Source organism: Ipomoea triloba, chromosome 15 (assembly GCF_003576645.1).
Source record: "Ipomoea triloba cultivar NCNSP0323 chromosome 15, ASM357664v1".
NCBI lineage: Eukaryota > Viridiplantae > Streptophyta > Magnoliopsida > Solanales > Convolvulaceae > Ipomoea > Ipomoea triloba.
In genome coordinates, this window is record NC_044930.1 from 4,586,387 (window position 1) to 4,605,691 (window position 19,305).

Here is a 19,305-nt window from a genome sequence, read left to right on the forward strand (position 1 = left end):
TATGCTCTATTGGGGAAAAAGGTTTTTGGGATTAGGTGAGATAGTGCATGATGAGGTGGATGCTTGGACTGACAAAAAATTTGAGAAAACTCAAACTATCGAGGAGAGCCTAAATTAGATTTCCTTACTCAGTCTCTCTTTGCGTTGCTTGGCTTTACTAATAAATTTAATATATTAATTAGTAAAATATTTTATATTATATTAATAAATTTATTTATTATACTGAATTTTTGTGTGAAAATAATATAAATAAATAATAAAACTATGTTAGAATTCTTATATTATAAATTAAATTAAATTTATTTTTATTTATATGTTAAAATTTTAAATAAAAATCAATCTATTACGGAGTAATACAAGAAAAAAATATTATCTATATATTTAATGCAAATGCCCATAATGATAATTTAACATTTCAATTTCACCACCACTATTATTTTTCTAAACAAACACTTTTTTTCGTAACTCTAATTATTATAATTGTTATTGCTCCAATTTAACTGCCACCACTCCAATCTTACTTTTGTCGCTCTAACTACTATAATCTCACTACTCTCCCAAACATAGTCTTAGTTGATTTCTCTATTGCCCTTACTATTGACATTGCAATGGGCCTATTTGTCTAGGCTAATTACTCATACGTTTTTTTAGTTCACCTTTTTGATATCTTTGCTCTTGGTTGAAATAGATTACGTTGTTGACTCAATAAATCAAATTTACTATTCTGTATTTTCTAGTTAAGGCTCACTAGCTCAGGCCTAGTAGGTAGGTGTATATATCTAACATTATGTAATATATTTATTATTATCTTATTTTGAAACTTTTTTTGAACTTAATGTAAGCTAAGTAATAAATAAATAAATAAAAAGAACTTTGTTTAGTTATATTAAGCTTTCTTGCAGGCATATACATCTCCTTTAAATGGATTTTGTTCTTGTGACTAGAATCATGATCGCTTTTTCTAGTTTTATATACAAAGATGTGCCATATATCTATAATTTATTCAACCAATTGAATGAAATGCTTATACAACCAACATTGATTTCGGCAAGTACAGTAATGCTAGTTGCTATATTGGAGGGTTAATATTAAGTAAAATTAAATCAAATTTACGAATGAAAAAATTCATAAACAAATTACTGAAATCAATAGATATTTAATTTATTTTGTTGGTAAAATATTGAAATTCATAGATATTTAAGCTATAACAATTTAATACATTGCTAAATTTGTTGATATTTTGGTTTTTCTTTTCTTAGTAATACCAAAAAAAACTAATGCATCACAATTAACACTAGTAATACGCGTTATAAGTGGAAAAGGTAGGATTCATTCATACGTCTGTATATAATAGTGCTGTCAACAATATCTGAATTTGGGGATCAAATTCCTCGTACCATACGCCTAAACGAAGTCTTAATCCGTTTGATTTGGTCATTACAATGCCAAATTAAGAAACTCTTAAATAAATAATTACTGAAAAGTAGACGCCGCGTAAATTTCCCATCTTCCTCGACCGGCGAAAGTTCATTCTCTTTTCTCCATCCCAGAAACGTATCGATTAAGAAAAAGCTCTCATCTTTCCGTATAAAATTCCTAATTCCTTCTCGTTTCTCGATCTCTATGTATTCACGCAGTATATTTTGATTTATTTCTCTGGAATTGGAACAGATCAGATCCCGTCGTTTTTTCTGAATCAACCGGAAACAATGGCCAATTCGTCGCCGGCGATTCTCCCGATTTCTAGCTCGCAACCCGCCGTAGCTTCTGACAGCGCCGTGGGACCCACCCCTGCGTTTCGTTCTTTCATCAATAACATATCTGATATTGTCCGTCACGGCCTTTCCAACCGCCGTCCCTGGGCGGAGCTAACTGATCGCTCCGCCATGTCGAAGCCGGAGTCGTTCGCCGATGCCACGCTCCGAATCCGGAAGAATTACGCGTATTTCCGGATCAATTACCTCGCTCTGATCGCCGTCGTGCTCGGCGTGTCCCTAATCACAAACCCTTTCTCGCTAATTTTCCTCGCCGGTCTCTTAGCGGCGTGGTTCTTCCTCTACCTCTTCCGCCCCTCCGATCAGCCGCTCGTCCTCTGCGGCCGCCAATTCTCCGACAAGGAAACCCTCGGCGGCCTAATTGTCACCACAATCATCGTGATTTTCCTCACCAACGTCGGCTCCGTCCTCGTCTCCGCTCTCCTGGTCGGCGTCGCCGCCGTCTGCGCCCACGCCGCTTTCCGGGACCCGGAAGATCTCTTCCTCGACGAGCAAGAGCCTCCCACCGTCGGCTTCCTCTCTTTCTTGACCGGCGCCGCCACAACCGCCTCAGCTCCCGGCGTCGCCCCGAGGATTTGAAAATTGCATCGCCGCCGCTCATTCTCGCCGCCGTTTCATATAAATTCATTAAATTTTTAGTTTTTAGTCGATAATCAGAACATACAGAGAGAATCAATTGAATTCATTAGTCATATTATTCATGGCATTCTTGTTTTTTGTTGATATCAATTAATGAGAATCGTTAGTTTTTTTTATTTGTTGAATCAAGAAATCAGAGAACATAGTTTGTGATGTATTGGGAGACAATGAAATTCAACAATTCGTTGGTTGCATGTGTAGATGAGCTTTTTTGTGTTTGTGATTACAAGAAAATGATGATTGTGATATCCTTTTGTACTACATCCCATTTGGCCCTGGGAATGATTTGACCTGCGCATCATTGTTGCCAACTCACTTATGCTGCGCCAATGATGAACAATAATGAGTTTGGGATGCCAATAATTAATCTTCCCAAGTTTTTTTTTTTTGTTTTTTTAGTACTACTGATCCGGTTACATTGTAGTTAATAATACAGTATTAAGTTGGGAGTTATTTTTAATTTTAATCTTTTAATTATTATATTTTTTAATTTTGGTTATCAAGTTCAATTTTATCATATTCATTACTTGGTTATTGAAAATGTGATGGCCAACAAATTATATTTGGTCAATTTTGAATTCAATGGTAAAAATGAAATATATAATATACTCAGAGAATTAAAACTATAATTAACCCTATGTTGGGCAAGTTGAGAATACCAACAAATGGTGGTGAACATTTAGTTGTTTTGTTCATGTTCATCAAATTTATAAACTATTCATCTTGTTTTCACACAAGAAACTATCAACAAAATTTAGAACAAAAATACTTCAAACTTTTATCAAGTGTTAGGTGACAAGGGTAAGATACTAAGATCTTCCAACTCAAACCTACCTCATTTTCACCCATATGAGATTTGGTGGCCATTTTCTCAACTTAGATGATAAAGTTAGATGAAATGATTTGCCTCTTTTGATTAGCAAGTCTTTGGACAAAATGTTTTGATTAGTATAAATATCTCCTGCTTAAACACTTCTAGTTAATATGTCTTTTCATTGGTCTTTTCTATTATGAGACCTCTTTTGATTTTTTTTATCGACTTGAACTTAGTTGATCTTGCTTGATTTTTTTTTTCAATTAATAAATTTTCTAAACAAAAAAATAAGTGAATTAATTGAAAAAAAAAATTAAGAAAGAGATCATGCTTCTTGTTTACAAAAAAGCACATTTGAATTTATCCAACACATGGAAAGTGCAATATAAACCGGGGAAAGAAAAAAAAGTTGGTTTAAACAATATAACCACTAACCAAAGAGGCAAAGACCATTTATAAGAAGTTTAAGAGATTAAGAAGGATTTGTCTGCATGGACAATTCAGTCGGTAACAAGGGTAAAGTTTGAGAAGAAATACTAGGGATCGAGAAGTGAGTTTGTGTTGAGTTACCATAATTTATATACTCTCAGATGTTTTATGGGGTTAGGGTATCGAGACCCTTGAAGAGTTGGGATTGGGGATTCAACCTTACCGGGAAGAAAGAGTTTAAGAAGGATTTGTTAAGACATGCTTAATTGTACCACAAGACAAAGTGTTGCATTCTTAGTCTAATCAAAACCTATACTAAATCATTGCCATTTCTAACTTTTGAAAGACTGTAAAGTGTCACGTGAGTATCATTGCAATTACCTAACTAAGTTTGTGTTTAGTCAGAAGTGCAAAAGTGCTAGCTATAATACGGAGTACCAGGTTTCTCCTTTAGCTGCAGTCATATTTTTATTTTCAAATTTTGGCCACACATTTTAATCTTGTAAACACTGTACTCGATATTTTTTAATTAATTAAATGCATTCTATAATCTTTCAAAATACTGTTATTTTGGCTAAAATTTATCATTTATTATATAAGAACGGATAATATTACATGTACTTTCATTTTTTTCTTTTTATTGCATGTTAACATGACATGTTTTAATTGATTAACGAAAAAGACGTGTTGCCGTTTTTTATTCATTTTCTTATATTTCTTCAATAAAATGTTAACATGTAATGAGATTTTTTACTTCATGTGAACATATTTTTCTATAAGGACATCTTAAATTTTTTAAACTAAATTTAATTGATCCGAAAAATCAAGGATTGAAATTTGTCTTATTTATTCAGATTTACCATCCTATTTTTGTTCATTGGTCTAACTAGCTCTTCATTAATGGTTTATTTTTTAAAAAATTTATAATCTTAAATTTTTTTTTCTTTGTTTAATAGTAATCTTAATGTAATTTATAAGTATATAATTTTACATATTAATATTAAATTAAATATTACAAAAAAATAAAATTTTTATAATTAGAGTCAAGTTTCATTATTCACACTTAACACATCAAATTTACAAAGAGTAAACTTGATAAAGAATAAATTTTATTTTTTGTTCATCAACTACACTTATATTTTTTACTCTTTTCTTCCTATTTTCTTTTTGTTCTCTTTTATGCAATAAGCATTATTTGCCCCATCATTTGTTTGTTTGTTTTTTTTTTTTTTTTGGGTAAAAACCAATTAAATTGCTAATTGGCATATAACATGATTAATTTTGAAATGTGGGTGCTTCATGAATATTACATGACATTGACGTGTCAAACTAAATCTAAAATTTATTTTAACTATTGTTGAAAATTTTAAGTTTTAAAAAGTAACTTGAAATGTGAGTGCATCATCATGTGTATGAGTTTTAAAGAAAAAGACGATAATAACGATTGTCTTCTTTGTTATCATTATGAATGTATACTCTCATTATGACGAGGAAGCAAACACCGTATTTTCTTTGCTAGTCAAATTGGTTGGCTTCACGTTTCTATTCTCTTATTTTTAATAATATACTCTGTATTAGATTATATTTATCAAGTCATTAAAAAAAGCATGTTATACATCAAATAGAATGCCAAATCATTAGTTATTGGATGCTTGTATAATTACCACAAACAATGATAATTTCACAAACTTTTATGTGCTAAATGCATGTGTCAATTGCACATCCTAAGTGACTATTTGACATGTTAATTGATCATTAATTTTAAAAGATTTTTTTTTATATCATGTTCAACCAATATAGGTCATATAACGAGAGTATACATGCATTATTTTCATGTCCTCAAAAGATAAAATTTCTCATCCTAAGTGTTTTCACACCCTAACAGGCCTAACTCGATAAAATAATAAATGAATACATCATGATAATTAAATGGCGTGAGCGTAACACTTTAACTAATATTTTTCATTTTTTCAAAACGTTACCTATGTGACCAACTAAAGCGTCTATGTAATAATAATTTTCTTGAATAAGGTGTTGTAGGTAGGCTTCATCACTGCATGAGTGGGTCCCTTTTAATTAACGTATAGGAGACAGATAAGTGGGGGTTGGAAGGGGACATAATACGTTACAAGTTATAACGTATGAATATTGAATACTTTATTCAGTCCAAATAAATAAAGTCTGAATGTTCATTAACTGTTTCCCTCTAAATATAGCCGTTGGACCCCTGAAACAAAGAAAGAACAATCAACGAACTAAAAGACGAATAAAAACAGCAAAAAAAAAGTCTTCCCATTCCGACTAGCCGTTACAGGGGAGGAGAAGACTAAACGTGAAAATCCTCAAACACACGGTATACGTTCGCCACCTCCATTGTTAAACCTCCTAAGATTCTCTCTCTCTCTCTCTTCAGTAAGATCCCCACATGCTTTGTTCAGTCCCACCTCTTCCTTATTTCTCTCTCTTCTCTTAGTATTTAGTATATCTCTTCTCTTGTTATCACTCACTTAGTTTTCTGTATAGATTCTATTCTCTCTTCTTCTTCTTCTTCAGTTTCAGTTAAACCAAGAAAAGCTTGAATCTTTAGAGTGGGAGAGGAAAAGAGAGGAAAAAAAACCAAGATTCTTTCTTTCTCTTGTAAACCCTTTGTTCTTGCCCAAAGTTTTATGGATAAACTGGGGAAATGGAGCCACATTGTGTTGTTTACTGTGTTTTTGAGTTTTCAGGTTGCTTGGAGTAAGGGCTGGGATGGGGTTGTGGTTACTGAGGCGGATTTTCAGGCGCTGAGTGCTTTGAAGCATGAATTGGTTGATTCCAGGGGGGTTTTGAGGAGCTGGAATGATAGTGGAGTTGGGGCTTGTTCAGGGTGGGTGGGGATAAAGTGTGTGAATGGGCAGGTGATTGCTATTCAGCTCCCATGGAAGGGTTTGGGGGGCAGAATCTCTGAGAAAATTGGGCAATTCCAGGCTCTCAGAAAGCTTAGTCTCCATGATAATGTTCTTGTTGGCCCTGTTCCCACCTCTCTGGGATTCCTTCCTAATCTCAGAGGCGTTTATCTCTTCAATAATCGGCTTTCGGGTTCGGTTCCGGCCTCAATTGGGAGATGCCCATTGTTGCAGACTCTTGATTTGAGTAACAATCAGCTCAGTGGCTCTATCCCTCCCAGTCTTGCACAGTCCACTAGGCTGTACCGTTTGAATCTCAGCTTCAATGCCATTTCTGGCTCAATCCCAGTAAGTCTCACTCAATCCCCTTCTCTTATTTTTCTTGCTCTTCACCATAACAATCTCTCTGGCTCTGTTCCTGATTCTTGGGGTAGTAAGGTTGCAAGAAACACTTCTTATAAGCTCCAGTTCTTGACCCTGGACCACAATCTCCTCTCTGGAAAAATCCCTATTTCTCTTAGCAAGTTGAGTCTGCTTGAACAGATTAGCCTTAGCCATAACCAAATTTCTGGTACCATACCTGATGAGCTAGGTAGTTTGTCTAAGCTTCTGGTTCTTGATTTCTCTGATAATGCCATTAATGGTAGCTTTCCTTCTAGTTTCTCCAACCTCACTGCTCTTAGCACCCTGAATCTGGGGAACAATATTCTGGATAATCATATCCCGGATGGGATATCTGGGATGAAAAATCTCTCGGTGTTGAACTTGAATAACAACAAGTTTACAGGCCAAATCCCTGATTCCATTGCAAACATTTCTGGCCTAACTGTTCTTGATTTGTCCAAGAACAACTTCAGTGGCGAAATCCCGGATTCTCTTGATACATTGTCAAACCTAACTTCTTTCAATGTTTCATATAACAATCTCTCTGGTTTAGTCCCATCTCTGCTTTCCAAGAAATACAATTCCAGTGCTTTTGTGGGGAATCTTGAGCTGTGTGGATACAGTTCTTCCACTCCCTGCCCTTCTCCCCCACCTCAAAATCTCCCTTCTCAGGGGCCTTCCAGGCCCCACCGCCGGAAACTCAGCGCAAAAGACATTATTCTAATAGCCGCCGGAGCCCTTTCCATAATTCTCCTTCTCCTCTGCTGCGTTTTGCTCTGCTGCTTGATCAAGAAGAAGGTGAGTTCAAGCCCTAAGAATGGGAAAACCAGCGGGGCGGCGGCTTCCTCTGCCAGGGCTGCAAAACCGGCTCTAAGTGGCGGCGCTGCTGAAACTGAACCGGGCGGCGAAACTGGGGGAAAGCTTGTCCATTTTGATGGCCCTTTCGTGTTCACCGCCGATGACTTGTTGTGCGCCACGGCCGAGATCATGGGGAAGAGCACTTATGGGACGGCCTACAAGGCTACATTGGAGGATGGGAACCAAGTTGCGGTGAAGAGGCTAAGAGAGAAGATCACAAAAGGGCAGAAAGAGTTTGAACATGAAGTTGCAGAGCTTGGGAAGATTAGGCATCCCAGTATTTTGGCTCTTAGGGCTTATTACTTGGGACCTAAAGGAGAAAAGCTTCTTGTCTATGATTACATGTCCAATGGCAGCCTTTCCTCTTTCCTTCATGGTAAAAAAGAATCTATTATTGTTCCTCCAATTTTCTTTTTTTTAATATTATTAACAATGCAGTATCTATTCATAAAAATCGAATTTTTGCTTATGATGTTTTTGTTGTTTCAGCTCGAGGGCCCGAGACAGCTATAGACTGGGCAACAAGGATGAGCATTGCGATGGGGATAACCCGGGGGCTATGTTTCCTCCACACTAAGGAAAACATTATCCACGGAAACCTCACCTCAAGCAACATACTTCTCGATGAGAAGAACAGTCCGAGGATTGGAGATGTCGGCCTGTCGAGGCTAATGACCAGTGCAGGCAACACGAACGTGATAGCCACGGCTGGCACGCTAGGCTATCGCGCCCCGGAGTTATCCAAGCTGAAGAACGCGAGCACGAAGACAGATATATACAGCCTGGGGGTGATAATCCTGGAGCTTCTGACCGGGAAATCCCCGAGCGAGGCGACGGACGGGCTGGATTTGCCGGCCTGGGTAGCGTCGATCGTGAAGGAGGAATGGACTAATGAAGTGTTCGATGTGGAGCTGATGAGAGATGCGCCTAATATCGGAGAAGAGCTGCTCAACACCTTGAAACTCGCCCTGCACTGCGTGGACCCTTCCCCGGCTGCCAGGCCGGAATCTCAGCAGGTTCTTGAGAAGCTGGAGGAGATTAAGCCGGAGATTGCTGCGAATCCCAGTTGTTCTGGAGATGATGGCGCACCAGCTGAAGAAAAAGTTGGAGATGAAGAATAAATTTTTTAATGGTTGCCTTGTGGGATTGCTTTTAGTTTTCTGCATTTCTTGGAATCTAGTTATAGATAGGTTATTGATTCATTCATTTAATTTATTCATCTCATCTGCTACAAACAGAAGTGCTGTGTTTCTTTTTGTTTACAGCTTTTTTTGGTTACTAAATTGTATATATAAGATAAGAGTGAACTCTATATATAGATTGTTTTTATCAATTCCTTTTGTTTGCTCTATTTGTAATAAACAAGAAAGTTCTTTCTTTGGCTTCAATGTCTGTAAATATCAAAGTTGGTTTTGGTCTTTTGGATATAAATATAGAGTTTTTGACCGTTGTAATTTTAAATAAAAAAAATTGGGGGGTTTCTTTTTTTTTTTTTTAATAGAATGGAAAACAGAAAAAGTATCAAATAAGAATTACATAAAATTGGACCAACCAACCAACCCATCAGTAAAGATAATAGGTTTAAATCCTTTGTAGGAACATAGTAGTTTTTTACTTTTTGTAGTCTTACGAGTATAGGGATCGTGTTGATACTTAACACAACTATTGAATTTTCTATGAATATGTTTTATTGAGCAATACTACTCTTGTTGCATAACCACTTCTATAACTCCAAGAAGACACACTTGAATACTAATTTGGTTGTATAACCTCTTTTATAGATCGAAGAATTGAAGAAGACACAAGTGATGATTTTTTGAATTTTGTGTTGTTTTGATCTTTCGTATAGCAAACAAGAGTTACTCTCAAGTTTCACACTACAAAAATCATATCCCAACAAAATAATAGACCTTAATACTCTCATCTACTTTGAAGTTTGATCTCATCCTATAAAAATTTCATGTTTAAATTTAATCTTGGAAAAGATTATTTTCCTAGACCCTTGCACCATAGAAGCCAGACTCATATAACAAGAAAAGAAAGAAAAAATTGGAGTAACAAGAAATTTGAGTAAATAGTTAATACTAAGGAGTCCCCAAGAAATAGTTATTCCTTGCAAAGAGAATAGTTCATTCCAGAGAATGTTATTTTCAATAATAAAATGATAAAACAAAAGATGGAATAAGTCTATTCTTATGAATGGTATTTCATTCCCGATCTATTCCATTAACTAAATAGGCTTGTAATATTTATTTGGCTATCTTATCTGGAATAATACTTTGTTATTTGGATTTTTCTTTGGATATTATCCCACCCTAAAAACAAAACTTGACCAAATCCTAAAAATATACTCCGTTGCTTTTTGGCATTTTCGATAAACACCGATTAGAAGGAATAAATATTAATACAATTGATTATTAAGAGCTAATGACTTGATGTAGTAATAAATGTTTTTGCTGTTTGAAAAAAAAAATATCTGGCTCAATGTCATTATCTTGAATTTTACAATAATACTTATAAATTAAATTTTGATTTTAAAATTTTCATAATATATTATAAAACTATTCATTCAAAAACTAATAGTATATCCTCTCATCGAACGGTTCCTTTGCTGCCGCTGCCAACGGACCATTATCACGGTGCATAAGTCTTTTAATGGCAGAATCCATGGCATGTAAGAAAGCTTTAACATGGTTGAAAAATTGGTGTGGTCGATTCGTTTACGGTCGGATTGTTTTACTCTTTGTCAAGACTTGTCGGATCCTGCAACTTTATTTAGATCTTATGTTGGCAATGTCATTACTGAGTGTATGTCTCTCATGAGTTCATTTGTTTCTTTTTCTATTCAATTTATTCCTCTATCATCTAATACTTTAGCATATTCTTTAGCTACACAAGCCTACTCTCTGGCAAACAGTTAGTCCCTCCTAATTTCATTTCTATGCCTTAATAAATCTATAGTTACCTTGCTTTCAAAAAACTAATGGCATATTGGTTCAATTAACAACACATGTTAATTATACATTTGAATTTTCTTTAAAATTAATCGTTTTGGATCTTCTATATATTATTCTCTGTCTAACTTAAAATTTCATTTCTTGTAAAGTACTTACAATGAATTTTGAGCGAGCATATCTTTTGTTGCGAGCCAATTTAAGTAAAAAATTGAAAACCATAATGGTATTTCTACATTTATTTATTTAATATTTACACCATATATAGGGTGTGTTTGGTTAACAGCTTATCCGCCAAATTTTGGCGGTTTTGACCAACTTTAGCGGTTTGACCAAGTCAAACCGCTGAAATCCCAAACACTACTAATAGCAGCGTTTGGGATTGACGTTTTGGGGAAGAATAATTCTTCCCCAAAACACCCTCCATTTTATTAAAAAAAATAAATTCCTACGTTATTTAGAAGCATGAGGCAGCAGCCTCAGGCTTCTCTTCTCTTCTCTTGCCCATTGGTAGGCAAGAGAAGAATAAGGGGCGTTAAAAGGGAGCTCAAGGCCCCTTTTTTTAACAACTTACGACATCTTTTTAGTTTTTTTTTTTTTTCTTCTTTTGGTTTCTTTTTTTTTTTTTTTGATTTATTAATAATAACAATATTATTATTATTATTATTATTATTATTATTATTATTATTATTATTATTATTACGGAGTAGTATTATATATACCCGTTTGGTCATTTTACATGTTAACCGCTAATCTAAACAGCTAATTTTACTAAACATCTTTTTACAAACCGTTAATACATTTCGCTGGTCAAACTCGCTAATACAATCTGCTCAAATAATCGCTAACACAACCCGCTACCGCTAAAGAGAAGAAGTTTGGTGAGCAATTGGGTTCAGACAGGGAGTAACAGTTGCATAGTATATCGTCAAACTCAAACCCTTGGGACAATAGTAGGGGCTTTCCAGTTTCAGAGAAGCCATGGACGATTTGGGAATTGAGAAGATTCAAATCTCCGGCCCAACCCTCGCCTCCCTCCTCAATCGCTTATCCGCCTCTCCCGGTGACCTTCACGGCCTTCTTTACGGCCACGTGTCTTTCTCCACCACCACCTCCCTCTCCGACGACACCTCCTCCGCTTCCACTTCCGCCGCCGCCGACGGCGCCAATGCCCCGATCCTCACTGCAATCGTCACCTCCTTCACCTCCGTGCCTTCTCACCTCGCCCTGCCCCATCAATCGCACCCTCAGGATTCGTCCTCAACCCTCATCGGCTGGTTCTCCGGCCGCCGGAGGACTCCTCTCCGCCCCTCGCTTCACGACTCCACCGCCACTTTGTCTCTCAACTCCTCCACCTCTCTGTCTTTCACTCCGCAAAACTCGCCTCATTCCGTTTCGCTACCCCCGTCTCTCTTCCTTCTACTAACGACGCCGTTTCAGGACCAGCTCATTCACACTCATGAGTACAAGGCTTTCCAATACCGGATTTCTACGTCTTCTTTCGAGCCCAAGAGCCTCGATATCATCAACATTGGTCCGTATTTCCGATCTCATTACGAGTCTTTCACCCCAAACTCTCCATTCCCTCCTTTGACCTGTGATTTGAGGTCCTCCAATGCAATGGTTGAGGACGAGAATACTGAGAACTCGGCTGGTATTCAACGAAGCCTGAAAGATCAGAAGGAATTGGATGTGTGTGCCCAGGGATTTGAAGTTGCCAGATTCAGCAAGTTAATGGGATCGAATGCCGCCAATTACACTGCTGAAGTAGAAGAATTGTATGATAAAATGCTTGCCAAGCTTGATAGCTTGGCCAGACTGGTGGAGAAGAGTTCTGCCAAAGTTCTTGAGCAGGTGAGCATATAGTAAAAGAAAGAATACCTTTTCTGCTGCGTTCAAGCATTTTATGTGCACCAATTTTGGTTGTTTTCTCAAATTTGATTGCATCTGCTACGCTACACTCAGAATGATTGACAAAAGGATTTTGTTATGTTGACAGGAAAGTCATAATATGAAACTGAGGTGCAAGGTTGCTGGCTTGGAATGAATTTCTTTTGTTGCTTTTGTCATCCAATCCTTGGATTTTTAAAGGTACAATGGTCTTCCTTCTAACTCTTAAGAATGCTGCCCTTTGAGTATACTTTCTATATTGTCTGGTTCCTATTTCTGATACATCTGCTCTTGAATTGAAAAAAGAAAAAAAAAAAAAGAAAAGAAAGGATCAATGACCTTTTGTGTGTAGTTGGGTATTGAATTAGCTGTTAAGTCTGAAACTATATGATATATTTTGCAATTTGGGGTCTGCTCTATCCTATTTTACTTTCTAATTGTTAGTTTTATTGTCCTTTCATGAATAGATGCATAGATCACATCAGTGACCAGGGATAAGATTTATTCCTGTCTGTTTGTACAAGATGAGAGCAGAGTAGGCTGTTAATGCTATATGGTATTTGTCTACCCTTAGGAATGTCATTGCTTTTGTCTATCCGTAAATACATGGCTGAAATGACAAAATGGTCTAAGGATTATTAGTTATTGCTATTAGATTCATCAGAGCCATTTTGAGGGTACCTCCACTGAAAACCTATTTGCACCATTACAGTATCAGCTATTCAGCTTTCATCTATTCTTTTTGTTTTCATCTAATACATACATATATAACCATAAATATAGACACACACATACATATTCCTCTTCCTATTTTTGACTTTTAATTGTTTTCTTTTTGAGTGGCATGCGCTTACCTTTCTTCCAATTCTTCCTTGGGATGGTGCGTTTATATTTCTATTAATTCACCTTCCATTAGTTAATTTATCTTTGTTTTATGGGAAATGCTGACAAGTGCCCTTAGTTAAGGCATTAAATGGTCACTTTCTTTCTACTTTTGGCCACCTGTGAAAACGACACTTGTTAGTATAGCCCTTAATTTATTAACCCAATCATTTTTTGTAGTTTGTACTACCTTTTTCCTATTATGGTTTTGGGAGTTATGTACCCTCTGTGCCCCTTTAATCTTGGAGGTGAGAATTGTGTCTTATCCCTAATAGCTTGGAAACAAATATTCTTTTGAGACAATTTCCCATAAAAGGAACTATGAAGTACTCAGAATTGACATGTACTTGTAAAAGCTAAAATCTTATACTTTGTGAAATTTTCTCTGTTTAGCAATGGAAAATTTTTTCAATTTTCCTGAAAAATAAAAACTATAATGGAAAAGTGGAGTTCCTGTTCGAGTTGAAATATTTTCCAGACTGGGAACTGGTCTAACTTCGTTAGCAAAGTGGGAAAACAACTCCATTTTGTTTTCCAACTGAAAAACAGGCAGTTCATTTTACTGTCACCTGCCTTTTGCTTTTTGCCTGTTCAACTGCTATTGTTTTTTTATTTTTTATTTGTTTTCCCCAATTCTCCAATTGGAGAATGAAAAACATTTTCCATTATTAAACTGGCCCTTAGCTTCAATGTTTCAAAAATCGCCTCCAAACTTCTAAAGGATTGCTTTAGAATATCTGTCTGTACTCCTTTTGCATTCCAACTGTTGCTATTGCATTAGCCACAACTTACTGTATATTTCTGTTTTGTCCTAATATTGAATAAGCTGTTCTCTCATTGCTTCCATGCTCTTTTACAGTTCTAGTCTTCTAGACTTCTAGTAATGTGATAAGAGAGGATTCCTCTTCTTTCTCTCTCTCTCTCTCTCTCTAACTTGTATGGAAGACTAAGCAATTTTTAGGCTCTGCTGCCAAATTGATGGCACACAGTAAGGGAGAGAAGAGAAGTCTGAGAGATGGAAGAAAGGGGAAATAGAAACTAGTGTTGGGATAAATTTATTAGATTCTCAATATTCCAGAATGTTTTTTTTTTCCTGATATGTAGGCTATAGGAAATTAGTGACATTGCAAATAAATTATTGCAAAAGGTTTGTGATGTTTTATTTGACCCTAATAAATTTTTGTACATGTTGAGGTACTATTTTTTCAACTCTTAACATAAACATGTCTAAGTTCCTCGGAGTTGTCTTATCCCTCGAGTTTTTGGGTTTTTGCCTTTTTGGACAACACAATCCAGGTATAAGGGAGCATATGAAAGAGGACCATAGCTTGAAAACCAATCCAATTCTTTTGATATTATTTCATGAACTATGAACTATGAAGTACACAATTTACATTTACATGTTAAAGCCTAAATCTAATACTTATGAAATTTTTAGTTTCAATGTTCTTGAATTTGCCTCTTTAAGCATTTAGTTATTGCATCTTAATCGATGTGTAAGTGTACTCTTTTGCATTCTAATTTCTAAAACACTATTGCTCTCACATTAGCCATGAAATAATAAAGTCCATTGTTGTCCTAACCTTGCATACTTGTTTCTTCCTGCTTCCCTCACTTTATGATGGCCCTCCATATATTGAAAACCAGTCCAATTCTGCTGAGAAACTATCTTTGCATGAAGTAGTCAGAGTTGGCCTAAATTTTAACATTTTTATTTTTTAGGTTTAGTGTTCTTGAAATGGCCTATTTAAGCTTTTCAGGTATTGAATCAGATGGATGTATAAGTGTACTTGTTTTTCCTTTTAAATTACTATTGTTGTGTCATTAACCATGACATGTCACATGCTATGAAATCCATTGTTTTCCATGATTGCATGGATGACTCTGTGTGCCTCCACATTTTCAGGCTCTCATTGTATCATGCCCCTTTAAGCTTGTGATACTAGCTAAATTAGATACTATTCCCTTTCTGTACTCCATTTTTGCATTTCATGAATTAACAGTTGTAGCCCAGGAGAGAGAAAAAAGGTGATTATGAGTGCATAGACTTCAAAATTTCAATGGATAGTAACTTGGCTTGGGGCAGTGTGGATCTGACATTCTTTTTTATATTATTTTTGGTAGCATAATACTATGATGGAAATGTTAAATCCGTGGACTGAATTGATTTGTCAGTCTCATAGAATCATGCAGTTTGCAAATCGATGGTAAATTTTATAGCCATTGAGTTTTTCCTATTCTATTCTAATGGAGGAGAGGAAATCTAGGTGAAATCAATTAGTTTATATACAATTCTTTTTTATGCATTAAGAATTTAAGATAGTATGGATTTTTCACTTAAATATTACGGAGTAACATCTTGAGATAGTTCCATTAAGCTATCTTTTCCTTTGCAATGGCCTTATGCTGGGATTATGAATTTCTTTTTTGGCCAACGTAAAGTATTCAAGCTTGGTCTTAGTTTTTTGTCATGTTATTATAAAAACTCCAACTAACTTGTAACACATAACCCCCTTCAAAGTTAAGAAGGGGCTTCTAGTGTTTTTATCATAGTTTTGCAGAAAAGAAAAGGTTGAAATATGTACTTGTCTTCATTCTTTACACTCTGTTGTTTCACTAAAATTTTATCATCTGTTTTTGTAGATCACTTGTTGGCGGAGAATGATTCGTGATCTGTCAGCATCGATGCCTAAGAACACACTACTACTACTACTCTCAACCTCATTTTGTTGTTCTCTATAGGTAGGGCATTTTTGATTGATGTGCAATGAATCTCAATCTCCTCCTCAATGTACACTTACCTGGTCTGGTGTTGTTTCACTATAATGTTTTTGGTAGATGTAGATTTGCCCATTTTGTTCATATCCCCTACCCCTAGTAGCTAATATGTATAATTTCTGCTCCAATCTCCATGCTGAGGAGGGTTTTGTTTCAGATCAAAAGTGAAAAATGGTTGAATTCAATGGATTTTGGTGCTGCCTTGCCTTCCCTCTCTTCTCTTCTGTTCCCTCCCTCATTCACTTTATTTTGTACTATAATAATTCTCTTACCTTTTTTTTTTTTTCCCAGTTTTTCATATTTATTAAATACTTGTTAATTAATGAATTATATAATGAGGTGGAGGCTAGGGAGTTAAGAAAGTATAAAATTTGTTACAAAAAATTTGGTTACTGAAAGATGAGGAAGTTGCGCATAATTGCCACCACCGTCATTAGGGCTGTCAAGTAGGGCCGAAGCCTGCGGGCCGGCCTGCACCCGCCCCGCAGTGGGGCGGGCTAGGGCCGGCCTGCACCCGCCCCGCAGTGGGGCGGGCTAGGGCCTCCAAAAAGAAGGCCTGCCAATTAGCGGGCCTAACGGGCTTTGCCCGCGGAAGCCCGCAGCCCGCGCGGGCTGATCCGCGCGGGTCGCGGGCCGGCCCGTGGGCCATGCTATTAAAAAAAATTAATATATATAATTAATTATTAATTATAGATGATATATATTATGTTGTCTGTTCTGTAACTGTTGGCAATATTATATTAATCTAATATTAGTGGACTGTGAACAGTGTGAAGTTTGTTATATTATATTAATCTAATATCATATATTTTATTTTAAATATTATTTAATATTTAATTTTAGATTTTTTTAATATTAATTAGTAGGCCCGTGGGCCAGCCCGCCAAACCCGCAAGCCCGCACGGGGCGGGCTTGGGCTGTATACTTCCCAGCTCGCGGGCTTCGTGGGCCGGCCCGCATAAGCCCGCGAAAATAAAAGCCCGCAGCGGGCCGGGCCTAATGGGGCGAGCCGGCCCGCTTTGACACCCCTAACCGTCATAAAGAATCAATAGAATAAAAAATTTAAAGGTATTAAATTTAAACTTTTAATTAGTTTTTAAAAGTAGTATTTGAATTATACTAAGTTTTCTATATTGTTTTGTATTAGGACTTTAATGCTTTTTTATTCTCTAATATACATAATTGAAATTCATGTTCCAAAGTTATGAACTTTCTTTTCGCATCAATCAATCAGATTTTTCTTCTGTTCCATCAAATTTTACGGTATGTTTGATTGCATTCATAGATACGCATATGCTTTGAGTTTTGCAAATAATATATACTAGTAATTTTATTATAATTTTAAATGTTTGTACTTTGAAATAAATTCCTGTTCGTCGTGGTTCATACTATTTTTCTATTGCGAACAACTACCAAATGCCTTTGGCTGCTGTTCACAATAGTACCTCCACCTACAATGTTTTAAACGTGATTTTTTTGGTAAAATTATAAATTTTCTCATTGAAAATTATATTATAATCATATGTTAATTGCCAGTTATTGACTTATTCTTATTAGCTTATGAAATCGTAGTGTGATTCACGTATTTGTGCGAAGTTATGTTGAATTTTTTTCAAACATTGCTAGAAGGATAAAGATTTTTTTATTAGTTGTCCTATTGTTATTAAATTGTTTTCGTCACTTATAAGAAAGTTTATCTATAATCTATGGTAGTAATCAATGGAAGGTTCTCAACAAGGAAATAGCAAGGAAAAGAATAAAGTAGTTGGAAATTATACATTGTGGACGCGGGAGGAGAGTAATGAGTTGCTACGTCTTATGGTTAATGCGGTAAAAAATGGATGTCGTGGTAGTAGTGGAGTCTTAAGCAAGGCAACTGTGGAAAGAAAGATACTTCCTCTTCTTAATGAAAAATTTGGTTGTCAAAGATCATATGCACACTACCAAAGTCGATTGAAATGGTTTAGAAGACGTTTTCACAAATTTTCTCAGCTTATGTGTCATAACTCTGAATTTCGGTGGGATCCAACAACAAAAAGGTTCATGGCTAGTGATGAAGTGTGAGAAGATTATTTTAAGGTGAGTTTTTTAGGTCATTAAAATAGATTTTACTTTGAATTTTATATTTCAAATAAATTATTAACTACTTTTTTTTCTTTTCTTTTCTAGTGTTATTCTACTCATAAGAACCTACGCACATGTACTATTGCTGACTATGAAGATTTGGCAATTGTATTTGGGAATACTAATACCACAGGAAGTGATACAGATGCAAAAACCTACAATGCGAAAGAAGATAAACAACATAACATTGATGAGCTACAATTTGACTCTGGCAATGATGAATTCATCCTAAATGATGCATATGTAGCATCCCAAGATCCCCAACCCTTACAATATACTTCGTCAATACCTCAAGAGATAAATGAAGCAACTTCAACAAAGTATTTTAGCAAAAAAAGAAATAGAACAGAGTCGTGTGATGAGAATAGTTTAGTTGAAGACCAATCTAACATCTTGGAGAAACTATCTATTTGTTTAGATTCAATTGCTGCTAATTTTCATAGCTTAGTGCAAAAGAGGGAAAAAGGAAATAATTGTTGGAATGCTATCAAGGAACTCCCAGGCTTGAATAATGACACCCGTTTCAAAGCTATTGAATGGTTGAACACGGAAACAAAGAAGAATATCTTTCTAGAAATGTCACCACAAAATCGTTACAAGTGGATAATATTTAAATTGTCTAAATGAGAGTTTATATCGTTTTACTTTATATTTAGTTTCAAACATTTTGCTTTATCCATAACTTGTAAGGATCTTTGAAAGTATTTTATTTGAATTATTTAATTTAATGTAAGTTCTATTATTATTATTATTATTATTATTATTATTATTATTATTGTCACTGTTATTTCTCTTGTTATATGTTACTCATAGAAAATATGAATTTTCATATGAAATAATTTTGTTTGTAAGTGCTTATTAATACCGTTTAGGTAATTGACATATAATATTTT

General features: G+C 35.6%; 4 protein-coding genes across 4 annotated transcripts; all 4 read left to right on the forward strand.

The window, feature by feature from the left end:
- Positions 1–1,451: 1,451 nt before the first annotated feature.
- Positions 1,452–2,648, forward strand: LOC116006253 (PRA1 family protein B4-like). Its single transcript, XM_031246556.1, has one exon. The coding sequence runs from the start codon at positions 1,710–1,712 to the stop codon at positions 2,352–2,354; it is 645 nt and encodes a 214-aa protein (XP_031102416.1). The 5' UTR covers positions 1,452–1,709; the 3' UTR covers positions 2,355–2,648.
- Positions 2,649–5,978: 3,330 nt separating this feature from the next.
- On the forward strand, positions 5,979–9,172 carry LOC116005979 (probably inactive leucine-rich repeat receptor-like protein kinase IMK2). The gene is made up of 2 exons (XM_031246213.1): positions 5,979–8,160; positions 8,274–9,172. Exons 1-2 carry the CDS (start codon positions 6,324–6,326, stop codon positions 8,903–8,905), a joined length of 2,469 nt encoding a protein of 822 aa, XP_031102073.1. The 5' UTR covers positions 5,979–6,323; the 3' UTR covers positions 8,906–9,172.
- A 2,451-nt stretch (positions 9,173–11,623) lies between these two features.
- Positions 11,624–16,503, forward strand: LOC116005472. Its single transcript, XM_031245676.1, has 3 exons — positions 11,624–12,592; positions 12,738–12,829; positions 16,154–16,503. The coding sequence occupies exons 1-2, from the start codon at positions 11,720–11,722 to the stop codon at positions 12,783–12,785; spliced, it is 921 nt and encodes a 306-aa protein (XP_031101536.1). The 5' UTR covers positions 11,624–11,719; the 3' UTR covers positions 12,786–12,829; positions 16,154–16,503.
- Positions 16,504–17,954: 1,451 nt separating this feature from the next.
- Positions 17,955–19,049, forward strand: LOC116006829 (uncharacterized protein At2g29880-like). The gene is made up of 2 exons (XM_031247327.1): positions 17,955–18,346; positions 18,458–19,049. Exons 1-2 carry the CDS (start codon positions 18,008–18,010, stop codon positions 19,037–19,039), a joined length of 921 nt encoding a protein of 306 aa, XP_031103187.1. The 5' UTR covers positions 17,955–18,007; the 3' UTR covers positions 19,040–19,049.
- Positions 19,050–19,305: the final 256 nt, after the last annotated feature.